Source organism: Ascaphus truei, unplaced genomic scaffold, assembly GCF_040206685.1.
Source record: "Ascaphus truei isolate aAscTru1 unplaced genomic scaffold, aAscTru1.hap1 HAP1_SCAFFOLD_430, whole genome shotgun sequence".
Classification (NCBI taxonomy): Eukaryota; Metazoa; Chordata; class Amphibia; order Anura; family Ascaphidae; genus Ascaphus; species Ascaphus truei.
The window spans coordinates 270,220-283,216 of NW_027456761.1; the positions used below are offsets into that span (position 1 = coordinate 270,220).

Below are 12,997 nucleotides of genomic sequence, written 5' to 3' on the forward strand. Positions count from 1 at the left end.
TGGTCATTGAAATAGGGGTTTTGCCTTCCAGCCGTAGTCAGGGTTCAAGAAGTAAGTTAGCCCTTAAAAGGGATAGGCGTTTGTTGTTTTCAAATGTTTCGCTGAAGCAGTGAAAACAGATGGAGACCCACGAGCGGTACTGATTCTGCACGTAAAGGCTGCCACACCGCATAGGACTACCAGCTGTGAATGGAGTATATGCAGAAAAGTGTGAAAATTGATGCAAGACTGTGCTGAAGCAGGGGAATTTTCAGTAAACAAGTGCTGAGGGTAAAATTGTCCTACCGGGGAAAAAGGAATTGCTGAGCTGTGTAAAAGGTATCCCAAAGCCAATTGCTGAGTGTTGAGTCGCCCTGCTGGGAGTGAAAGAAATATTCCACTGCAAAGAATATATTTTTTTTTTCTGCAAGTAAAGTCTGTCTATGTATCTTGGGAGTAGAACAGGCACCCAAAGTGTGAAGAGTGAATGCCATAATACCCAAAGATGAGACTGAAAATTACTGAACTCAAGCAGAAAACCACATTATTTTGCTGAAGTGGAGGGATTATACCTAGCAAGTAAATGGTGTAAAGCAAACACTACAAAAGCCACGCATGTCCTGGGCACAGAGGTATAACATGTGTTACAGGAAGTAATACAGTGAGAGTTACCTCTCGCTCTCACGCATGTCCTGGGCACAGAGTTATAACCTGTCCCTCCCGTCCCTCTATACCTGTCCCTCCCCGTCCCTCTATACCTGTCCCTCCCCGTCCCTCTATACCTGTCCCTCCACATCCCTCTTACCTGTCCCTCCCCGTCCATCTAAAACTGTCCCTCCCCATCTCTCTATACCTGTCCCTCCCCATCTCTCTATACCTGTCCCTCCCTGTCTCTCTATACCTGTCCCTCCCCGTCTCTCTATACCTGTCCCTCCCCGTCTCTCTATACCTGTCCCTCCCCGTCTCTCTATACCTGTCCCTCTCCATCTCTCTATACCTGTCCCTCCCCGTCCCTCTATACCTGTCCCTCCCCGTCCCTCTATAGCTGTCCCTCCCCGTCCCTCTATAGCTGTCCCTCCCCGTCTCTCTATACCTGTCCCTCCCCATCTCTCTATACCTGTCCCTCCCCGTCCCTCTATAGCTGTCCCTCCCCGTTCCTCTATAGCTGTCCCTCCCCGTCCCTCTATAGCTGTCCCTCCCTGTCCCTCTATACCTGTCCCTCCCCGTCCCTCTATACCTGTCCCTCCCCGTCCCTCTATAGCTGTCCCTCCCTGTCCCTCTATACCTGTCCATCCCCGTCTCTCTATACCTGTCCCTCCCCGTCTCTCTATACCTTTCCCTCCCCATCTCTCTATACCTGTCCCTCCCCGTCTCTCTATACCTGTCCCTCCCGTCCCTCTCCCACTCCCCATACTGTCTCACGGGATCCCTTTACTCTCTCATTGTGACTCAGCAGAAGTTGATTCCTATATAAGCCTGAGCCAGAGAGAGACAGCCCACAACCTGCTGAGAGACAGCCAGATACACAGACCCCAGCCTGCTGAGAGACAGCCAGATACACAGACCCCAGCCTGCTGAGAGACAGCCCACAACCTGCTGAGAGACAGCCAGATACACAGACCCCAGCCTGCTGAGAGACAGCCAGATACACAGACCCAAGCCTGCTGAGAGACAGACAGATGCACAGACCCCAGCCTGCTGAGAGACAGCCAGATACACAGACCCCAGCCTGCTGAGAGACAGCCCACAACCTGCTGAGAGACAGCCAGATACACAGACCTGAGACAGCTACACTCTGACAAGTGAGAGCTGCAGCAATTCACACCTCTTGCCACACTGTTTTTTGCTGTCTAATATTGTCTCTTTTTGCAATATATGGATGTCTAATAACTGTGTGCTGTCTCTTTTTTTCTCAGTGCCTGGATATGTCCTGACATATTTCCCTTTCAGAGGTCAGTGTGGGATCGAAAACTTCTAAAAACACCTGAACCCCCCCAAATATTCCTCCTGAACCCCCAAATATTCCTCATGAACCCCCAAATATTCCTCATGAACCACCAAATATTCCTCCTGAAACCCCAAATATTTATTTATTTATAAAATGTTTTACCAGGAAGTAATACATTGAGAGTTACCTCTCGTTTTCAAGTATGTCCTTGGCACAGAGTAAAACAAATAATACATGGTTATAAGTACAGTTACATAAATGAGCAGGGTATATACATTATATACAAGACATTGCATGCACAGTTAAAGAAAATATATATTATAGGCTTATGTAACAGTTACAGACCAGATTATTCCTCCTGAACCCCCAAATATTCCTCATGAACCCACAAATACTCCTCCTGCATCCCCAAATACACCCCCTGAATCTTCCCCATACCCCTGAACCCGCAATTACTGCTCCTGCACCCCCTATACTCCTCCTTAACCCCTAAATACTACTCCTGGAACCCCGCCCCCATACTCCTCATGAACCCCCCATACTCCTGCTGAGACCCCAATAATCCTGAACCCCCCACTAAGTCTCTCCTGGAGACGCACCCTACTTCCCCACATCCCAGAACACCCCTCCCTGAGCTTGGTCCCTCTCTGTCACCCTCCCGGACATTGAGCTCACCCCTCTATCGCTCATCCAGCGGGTGCCTTATTGCTCTGGTCCTCGGGCCGCCTCCGCCTGTCCTGTGCATGTGAGCAGCTGAGACACTGTATATAGGACATGTGCCCTGTATATAGGACATGTGCCCTGTATATAGGACATGTGCCTTGTATATAGGACATGTGCCCTGTATATAGGACATGTGCCCTGTATTTAGGACATGTGCCTTGTATATAGGACATGTGCCCTGTATATAACCCCACAAGTCTCCTCTCCCCCAGGGAGGGCGGAGGCCCTGTACATAGGACATGTGCCCTGTATATAGGACATGTGCCCTGTATATAGGACATGTGCCCTGTATATAGGCCATGTGCCCTGTATATAGGACATGTGCCCTGTATATAGGACATGTGCCTTGTATATAACCCCACAAGTCTCTTCTCCCCCCAGGGAGGGCGGAGACACTGTATATAGGACATGTGCCCTGTATATAGGACATGTGCCCTGTATATAGGACATGTGCCCTGTATATAGGACATGTGCCCTGTATATAACCCCACACGTCTCCTCTCCCCCCAGGGAGGGTGGAGGCCCTGTATATAGGACATGTGCCCTGTATATAACCCCACTAGTCTCCTCTCCCCACAGGGAGGGCAGAGGCCCTGTATATAGGACATGTGCCCTGTATATAACCCCACAAGTCTCCTCTCCCCTCAGGGCGGGCGGAGAACCTGTATATAGGACATGTGCCCTGTATATAACCCCACACGTCTCCTCTCCCCCCAGGGCGGGCGGAGAACCTGTATATAGGACATGTGCCCTGTATATAACCCCACACGTCTCCTCTCCCCCCAGGAAGGGTGGAGGCCCTGTATATAGGACATGTGCCCTGTATATATGACATGTGCCCTGTATATAGGACATGTGCCCTGTATATAGGACATGTGCCCTGTATATAGGACATGTGCCCTGTATATAACCCCACAAGTCTCCTCTCCCCCAGGGCGGGCGGAGGCCCTGTATATAACCCCACACGTCTCCTCTCCCCAGGGCGGGCGGAGGCCCTGTATATAACCCCACACGTCTCCTCTCCCCCAGGGCGGGCGGAGGCCCTGTATATAACCCCACACGTCTCCTCTCCCCCAGGGCGGGCGGAGGCCCTGTATATAACCCCACACGTCTCCTCTCCCCCAGGGCGGGCGGAGGCCCTGTATATAACCCCACACGTCTCCTCTCCCCCAGGGCGGGCGGAGGCCCTGTATATAGGACATGTGCCCTGTATATAACCCCAGACGTCTCCTCTCCCCCAGGGCGGGCGGAGGCCCTGTATATAGGACATGTGCCCTGTATATAACCCCACACGTCTCCTCTCCCCCAGGGCGGGCGGAGGCCCTGTATATAACCCCACACGTCTCCTCTCCCCCCAGGGCGGGCGGAGGCCCTGTATATAACCCCACACGTCTCCTCTCCCCCAGGGCGGGCGGAGGCCCTGTATATAACCCCACACGTCTCCTCTCCCCCAGGGCGGGCGGAGGCCCTGTATATAACCCCACACGTCTCCTCTCCCCCAGGGCGGGCGGAGGCCCTGTATATAACCCCACACGTCTCCTCTCCCCCAGGGCGGGCGGAGGCCCTGTATATAACCCCACACGTCTCCTCTCCCCCAGGGCGGGCGGAGGCCCTGTATATAACCCCACACGTCTCCTCTCCCCCAGGGCGGACGGAGGCCCTGTATATAACCCCACACGTCTCCTCTCCCCCAGGGCGGGCGGAGGCCCTGTATATAACCCCACACGTCTCCTCTCCCCCAGGGCGGGCGGAGGCCCTGTATATAACCCCACACGTCTCCTCTCCCCAGGGCGGGCGGAGGCCCTGTCTATAACCCCACACGTCTCCTCTCCCCCAGGGCGGGCGGAGGCCCTGTATATAACCCCACACGTCTCCTCTCCCCCAGGGCGGGCGGAGGCCCTGTATATAACCCCACACGTCTCCTCTCCCCCAGGGCGGGCGGAGGCCCTGTATATAACCCCACACGTCTCCTCTCCCCCAGGGCGGGCGGAGGCCCTGTATATAACCCCACACGTCTCCTCTCCCCAGGGCGGGCGGAGGCCCTGTATATAACCCCACACGTCTCCTCTCCCCCAGGGCGGGCGGAGGCCCTGCGGCTGCTGTTGGCGGACCAGGGGATCCCCTGGACAGAGGACGAGGTTCAGATGTCCGATTGGTTCACTAGTGATCTGAAGAAATCAGCGGTGAGACATCCCCTCAACCTGTGACACTCTCATTTGCAGTCTCTCTGGCAGTCCCTCTATCTCTATTACATGCGAGATTACCTATTGTCACTCTCTTTAGAAGTCTCTCTCTGTGACTCCTTTCTTTAGCAGTCTCTCAGTAATGGTCAGTTTCTCTGTCTCGCAGTCTCTCTGTCTCGCAGTCTCTCTAGCAGTCCCTCTGTCTCGCAGTCTCTCTCGCAGTCTCTCTAGCAGTCTCTCTGTCTCGCAGTCTCTGTCTCGCAGTCTCTCTAGCAGTCTCTCTAGCAGTCTCTCTGTCTCGCAGTCTCTCTAGCAGTCTCTCTGTCTCGCAGTCTCTCTCGCAGTCTCTCTGTCTCGCAGTCTCTCTGTCTCTCTGTCTCGCAGTCTCTCTAGTAGTCTCTCTGTCTCGCAGTCTCTCTAGCAGTCTCTCTGTCTCGCAGTCTCTCTAGCAGTCTCTAGCAGTCTCTCTGTCTCGCAGTCTCTAGCAGTCTCTCGGTCTCGCAGTCTATCTGTCTCGCAGTCTCTCTAGCAGTCTCTGCCTCACAGTCTCTCTGTCTCGCAGTCTCTCTTGCAGTCTCTGTCTCGCAGTCTCTCTAGCACTCTCTCTGTCTCGCAGTCTCTCTGTCTCGCAGTCTCTTTAGCAGTCTCTCTGTTTCGCAGTCTGTCTAGCAGTCTCTCTGTCTCGCAGTCTCTCTAGCAGTCTCTCTGTCTCGCAGTCTCTCTAGCAGTCTCTCTGTCTCTCTAGCAGTCTCTCTGTCTCTCTAGCAGTCTCTCTAGCAGTCTCTCTGTCTCGCAGTCTCTCTAGTAGTCTCTCTGTCTCGCAGTCTCTCTAGCAGTCTCTCTGTCTCGCAGTCTCCCTCGCAGTCTCTCTGTCTCGCAGTCTCTGTCTAGCAGTCTCTCTAGCAGTCTGTCTGTCTCGCAGTCTCCCTCGCAGTCTCTCTGTCTCGCAGTCTCTCTAGCAGTCTCTCTGTCTCGCAGTCTGTCTGTCTCGCAGTCTCTCTAGCAGTCTCTCTAGCAGTCTGTCTGTCTCGCAGGTCTTCGGACAGCTCCCTGGGTTGGCGGACGGGGACTTCACGCTGTACCAAAGTAACACTATACTCCGATACCTGGGACGCAAACACGGTGAGACCACTCTCTCACATGGGGGGCTGTCTCTTTACACGTGTGTGCTCTCTCTCACTTGAAGGCTGTCTCTTTACACATGCACACTCACTCTGAGGGCTGTTGCTAACAGTGAGGGCTGTCTCTTTACACATGCATACTCTCATGCTTGGGGATGTCTCTTTACACGTGCATACTCTCTCACACGGAGGGCTGTCTCTTTACACGTGCATATTCTCACACACTGAGGGCTGTCTCTTTACACGTGCATACTCTCTCACATGGAGGGCTGTCTCTTTACACGTGCATATTCTCACACACTGAGGGCTGTCTCTTTACACGTGCATACTCTCTCACACGGAGGGCTGTCTCTTTACACGTGCATACTCTCACGCTTGGGGATGTCCCTTTACACGTGCACTCTTTCTCACACGGAGGGCTGTCTCTTTACACGTGCATACTCTCTCACACTGAGGGCTGTCTCTTTACACGTGCATACTCTCTCACACTGAGGGCTGTCTCTTTACACGTGCATACTCTCTCACACGGAGGGCTGTCTCTTTACACGTGCACACTCTCACACGGAGGGCTGTCTCTTTACACGTGCATACTCTCTCACACTGAGGGCTGTCTCTTTACACGTGCATACTCTCTCACACTGAGGGCTGTCTCTTTACACGTGCATACTCTCTCACACTGAGGGCTGTCTCTTTACACGTGCATACTCTCTCACACGGAAGGATGTCTCTTTACACGTGCATACTCTCTCACATGGAGGGCTGTCTCTTTACACGTGCATATTCTCACACACTGAGGGCTGTCTCTTTACACGTGCATACTCTCACACGGAGGGCTGTCTCTTTACACGTGCACACTCTCACACGGAGGGCTGTCTCTTTACACGTGCACACTCTCTCACACGGAGGGCTGGCAGGCACTGGGACACGTCACACACATACAGGTCCCCAGGCACAGGGACACCTCACACACATACATGTCCCCAGGCACAGGGACACGCCACACACATACAGGTCCCCAGGGACACGTCACACACATACAGGTCCCCAGGCACGGGGACACCTCACACACATACAGGTCCCCAGGCACAGGGACACGTCACACACATACAGGTCCCCAGGCACAGGGACACGTCACACACATACAGGTCCCCAGGCATGGGGACACGTCACACACATACAGGTCCCCAGGCACAGGGACACGTCACACACGTACAGGTCCCCAGGCACGGGGACACGTCACACACGTACAGGTCCCCAGGGACAGGGACACGTCACACACATACAGGTCCCCAGGCACAGGGACACGGCACACACATACAGGTCCCCAGGCACGGGGACACGTCACACACATACAGGTCCCCAGGCACGGGGACACGTCACACACATACATGTCCCCAGGCACGGGGACACGTCACACACATACAGGTCCCCAGGCACAGGGACATGTCACACACATACAGGTCCCCAGGCATGGGGACACGTCACACACATACAGGTCCCCAGGCACGGGGACACGTCACACACATACAGGTCCCCAGGCACGGGGACACGTCACACACATACAGGTCCCCAGGCACAGGGACATGTCACACACATACAGGTCCCCAGGCACGGGGACACGTCACACACATACAGGTCCCCAGGCACGGGGACACCTCACACACATACAGGTCCCCAGGCACGGGGACACGTCACACACATACATGTCCCCAGGCACAGGGACACGTCACACACATACAGGTCCCCAGGCACAGGGACACGTCACACACATACAGGTCCCCAGGCACAGGGACACGTCACACACATACAGGTCCCCAGGCACAGTGACACGTCACACACATACAGGTCCCCAGGCACAGCGACATGTCACACACATACAGGTCCCCAGGCACGGGGACACATCACACATACAGGTCCCAAGCCACAGGGACACGTCACACATACAGGTCCCCAGGCACAGGAACATCTCACACACACATACAGGTCCCCAGGCCCAGGGACACGTCACACACATACAGGTCCCCAGGCACGGGGACACGTCACACATACAGGTCCCGAGGCACAGGAACATCTCACACACACATACAGGTCCCCAGGCCCAGGGACACGTCACACACATACAGGTCCCCAGGCACGGGGACACGTCACACACATACAGGTCCCCAGGCACAGGGACACGTCACACACATACAGGTCCCCAGGGACAGGGACACGTCACACACATACAGGTCCCCAGGCACAGGGACACGTCACACACATACAGGTCCCCAGGCACGGGGACACGTCACACACATACAGGTCCCCAGGCACAGGGACACGTCACACACATACAGGTCCCCAGGGACAGGGACACGTCACACACGTACAGGTCCCCAGGCACAGGGACACGTCACACACACATACAGGTCCCCAGGCACAGGGACACGTCACACACATATACAGGTCCTCAGGCACGGGGACACCTCACACACATACATACTCTCTCTCTCTGGTGGCTGTCTCTTTACATGTACGCTCTCTCTCTGGTGGCTGTCTCTTTACACGTACGCTCTCTCTCTCTGATGGCTGTCTCTTTACACGTACGCTCTCTCTCTCTGATGGCTGTCTCTTTACACGTACGCTCTCTCTCTGGTGGCTGTCTCTTTACATGTACGCTCTCTCTCTCTCTGGTGGCTGTCTCTTTACACGTACGCTCTCTCTCTGATGGCTGTCTCTTTACACGTACGCTCTCTCTCTCTCTGGTGGCTGTCTCTTTACACGTACGCTCTCTCTCTCTGGTGGCTGTCTCTTTACACGTACGCTCTCTCTCTCTGGTGGCTGTCTCTTTACACGTACGCTCTCTCTCTCTCTGGTGGCTGTCTCTTTACACGTACGCTCTCTCTCTCTGGTGGCTGTCTCTTTACACGTACGCTCTCTCTCTGGTGGCTGTCTCTTTACACGTACGCTCTCTCTCTGATGGCTGTCTCGGAAGCTTCCTCACACTGTGGTGCAGCATTTTGGTGTAACACTCTCCTGCGGTCTCTCCTTGTGACGCTCTCGCAGCGGTGACGGGGGGCAGTGACCGGGAGAGCGCGCTCATTGATATGGTGAATGATGGAGTAGAGGACCTGAGACAGAAGTTCGCGCGCCTGATCTTCTTTGACTACGTACGTGAATCGCGAGAGAGCGCTCAGGTAGTGGCGCCTTGTAATGGTGCGTCCCACCGTATTCCCCGGGGAACCTGGTACGGCTAATACGTGGGCCCATTACAAGGTATCCCAACCTACAAAGTGCCTTCCTTGTATGTGTGCGATAACAACTGTGTCTATATATTTACATATAGGGGTGTGTGGGGTATATTGGTGGGTGTGTGTATATGTGTATATGTGTGTGTGTATATGTGTGTGTGTATGTGTGTGTATATGTGTGTATGTGTGTGTGTGTGTGTGTGTGTGTGTGTGTGTGTGTGTGTGTGTGTGTGTGTGTGTGTGTGTGTATATGTGTGTATATGTGTGTGTGTGTGTGTGTGTATATATGTGTGTGTGTGTGTGTGTGTGTGTGTGTGTGTGTGTGTGTGTGTGTGTGTGTGTGTGTGTGTGTGTGTGTGTGTGTGTGTGTGTGTGTGTGTGTGTGTGTATATATGTGTGTGTGTGTGTGTGTGTGTGTGTGTGTGTGTGTGTGTGTGTGTGTGTGTGTGTGTGTGTACATCATCTGAATTTTCTTCAGCGTTGGCGTGATGGGGGGGATATATTGATGTGTGTGTATATGGGGGGTATGTTGGTGTGATGGGGGGGTATATTGGTGTGTGTGTGTGTGTATATTGATGTGTGTGTGTATGGGGGGGTATATTGGGGTGCATTGGGATCTGTGTGTATATGGGGGGGTATGTTGGTGTGATGGGGGGGTATATTGGTGTGATGGGGGGGGATATATTGGTGTGATGGGGGGATATATTGGTTTGATGGGGGGGATATATTGGTGTGATGGGGGGATATATTGGTGTGATGGGGGGGGTATATTGGTGTGATGGGGGGGATATATTGGTTTGCATTGGGATCTGTGGGTTACCACTCTCTATCCCACAGGAATCCGGTAAAGAGAAGTATATTCAGAATTTGCCCAATCAGCTGGCTCCATTCGAGAGAATCCTTTCCCAGAATTCCAAGGGCTCAAAGTTCTTGGTGGGAGACAAGGTAAGGATATCAGAGCTGTCTGTCACCGCGAGCTGTCACCGCGAGCTGTCACGGCGAGCTGTCTTTCATGGCGAGCTGTCTGTCACGGCGAGCTGTCTGTCACCGCGAGCTGTCTGTCACCGCGAGCTGTCTGTCACCGCGGGCTGCCTGTCACTGCGAGCTGTCTGTCACCGCGAGCTGCCTGTCACTGCGAGCTGTCACCGCGAGCTGCCTGTCACCGCGAGCTGCCTGTCACCGAGAGCTGTCTGTCACGGCGAGCTGTCTGTCATGGCGAGCTGTCACGGCGAGCTGTCTGTCACCGCGAGCTGTCTGTCACCGCGAGCTGTCTGTCACCGCGAGCTGTCTGTCACCGCGAGCTGTCTGTCACCGCGAGCTGTCTGTCACCGCGAGCTGTCTCTCACGGCGAGCTGTGACAGCGAGCTGTCTGTCACCGCAAGCTGTCTGTCACCGCGAGCTGTCTGTCACGGCGAGCTGTCACGGCGAGCTGTCTGTCACCGCGAGCTTTCTGTCACCGCGAGCTGTCTGTCACCGCGAGCTGTCTGTCACCACGAGCTGTCACGGCGAGCTGTCTGTCACCGCGAGCTGTCTGTCACGGCGAGCTGTCTGTCACCGCGAGCTGTCTGTCACGGCGAGCTGTCTGTCACGGCGAGCTGTCTGTCACCGCGAGCTGTCTGTCACGGCGAACTGTCTGTCACGGCGAGCTGTCTGTCACCGCGAGCTGTCTGTCACCGCGAGCTGTCTGTCACCGCGAGCTGTCTGTCACCACGAGCTGTCACGGCGAGCTGTCTGTCACCGCGAGCTGTCTGTCACGGCGAGCTGTCTGTCACCGCGAGCTGTCTGTCACGGCGAGCTGTCTGTCACGGCGAGCTGTCTGTCACCGCGAGCTGTCTGTCACGGCGAACTGTCTGTCACGGCGAGCTGTCTGTCACCGCGAGCTGTCTGTCACGGCGAGCTGTCTGTCACGGCGAGCTGTCTGTCACGGCGAGCTGTCTGTCACGGCGAGCTGTCTGTCACGGCGAGCTGTCTGTCACGGTGAGCTGTCACGGCGAGCTGTCTGTCACCGCGAGCTGTCTGTCACGGCGAGCTGTCTGTCACGGCGAGCTGTCTGTCACGGCGAACTGTCTGTCACGGCGAGCTGTCTGTCACCGCGAGCTGTCTGTCACCGCGAGCTGTCTGTCACGGCGAGCTGTCTGTCACGGCGAGCTGTCTGTCACGGCGAGCTGTCTGTCACGGCGAGCTGTCTGTAACGGCGAGCTGTCTGTCACGGCGAGCTGTCACGGCGAGCTGTCTGTCACCGCGAGCTATCTGTCACGGCGAGCTGTCTGTCACCGCGAGCTGTCTGTCACCGCGAGCTGTCAAGGCGAGCTGTCTGTCACCGCGAGCTGTCTGTCACCGCGAGCTGTCACCGCGAGTTATCTGTCACCGCGAGCTGCCTGTCACCGCGAGCTCTGCCCCCCTCCCTCACACTGATTGATCTCCCTCTCCCCCCCATTGCAGATCTCGTACGCGGATTATAACCTCCTGGACATCTTGCAATGTCACCTTGACCTGTCCCCAGGATGTCTCTCTTCCTTCCCCCTCCTCTCTGCGCACCATGAACGTCTCATCTCCCGACCCAAACTCAGCGAGTACCTGAAATCTGACGGACGCAAGAGACGCCCCATCACCCCCAAACACAAGTGACCCCAAATAAACTGGGAAATATTCTTTGATATAAAATCTTCTAATTGGTCTAATTTCTTCACTGCTCTGTGTATCCATATACACCCAGTCCTAGAGGTGTCAGGCTCTGTGTATCTGTATACACCCAGTCCTAGAGGTGTCAGGCTCTGTGTATCCATATACACCCAGTCCTAGAGGTGTCAGCTCTGTGTATCCGTATACACCCAGTCCTAGAGGTGTCGGGCTCTGTGTATCCATATACACCCAGTCCTAGAGGTGTCGGGCTCTGTGTATCCATATACACCCAGTCCTAGAGGTGTCAGGCTCTGTGTATCCATATACACCCAGTCCTAGAGGTGTCGGGCTCTGTGTATCTGTATACACCCAGTCCTAGTGGTGTCGGGCTCTGTGTATCCGTATACACCCAGTCCTAGAGGTGTCGGGCTCTGTGTATCCATATACACCCAGTCCTAGAGGTGTCAGGCTCTGTGTATCCATATATACCCAGTCCTAGAGGTGTCGGGCTCTGTGTATCTGTATACACCCAGTCCTAGAGGTGTCGGGCTCTGTGTATCCATATACACCCAGTCCTAGAGGTGTCAGGCTCTGTGTATCTGTATACACCCAGTCCTAGAGGTGTCGGGCTCTGTGTATCCGTATACACCCAGTCCTAGAGGTGTCGGGCTCTGTGTATCCATATACACCCAGTCCTAGAGGTGTCAGGCTCTGTGTATCCATATATACCCAGTCCTAGAGGTGTCGGGCTCTGTGTATCTGTATACACCCAGTCCTAGTGGTGTCAGGCTCTATGTATCCATATACACCCAGTCCTAGAGGTGTCAGGCTCTGTGTATCTGTATACACCCAGTCCTAGTGGTGTCGGGCTCTGTGTATCCATATACACCCAGTCCTAGAGGTGTCGGGCTCTGTGTATCCATATACACCCAGTCCTAGAGGTGTCGGGCTCTGTGTATCCGTATACACCCAGTACTAGTGGTGTTGGGCTCTGTGTATCCATATATACCCAGTCCTAGAGGTGTCAGGCTCTGTGTATCCATATATAACCAGTTCTAGAGGTGTCGGGCTCTGTGTATCCGTATACACCCAGTACTAGAGGTGTCGGGCTCTGTGTAATTGGAGTTAAGCAGATGTGGTGCCTATATTTAAAAGGGAGCTAGATCAGAACCAGGGAATTACAGACCTTTAAGC

At 54.6% G+C, this 12,997-nt stretch overlaps 1 protein-coding gene across 1 annotated transcript; it reads left to right on the forward strand.

Annotated features, from left to right (window-relative positions):
* Nucleotides 1-1,071: 1,071 nt before the first annotated feature.
* On the forward strand, nucleotides 1,072-11,845 carry LOC142484025 (glutathione S-transferase P 1-like). The gene is made up of 7 exons (XM_075583989.1): nucleotides 1,072-1,781; nucleotides 1,896-1,931; nucleotides 4,727-4,833; nucleotides 5,868-5,955; nucleotides 8,997-9,100; nucleotides 10,019-10,126; nucleotides 11,624-11,845. Coding segments are annotated over exons 1-7 (630 nt in total). The 5' UTR covers nucleotides 1,072-1,780; the 3' UTR covers nucleotides 11,810-11,845.
* Nucleotides 11,846-12,997: the final 1,152 nt, after the last annotated feature.

What these genes read in the sequence shown, in the direction of transcription:
- LOC142484025 (XM_075583989.1), top strand. An exon ending in GACATATTTCCCTTTCAGAG is followed by an intron (nt 1,932 to 4,726) that starts GTCAGTGTGGGA and finishes CCTCTCCCCCAG; the next exon opens with GGCGGGCGGAGGCCCTGCGG. An exon ending in AGTTCTTGGTGGGAGACAAG is followed by an intron (nt 10,127 to 11,623) that starts GTAAGGATATCA and finishes CCCCCATTGCAG; the next exon opens with ATCTCGTACGCGGATTATAA.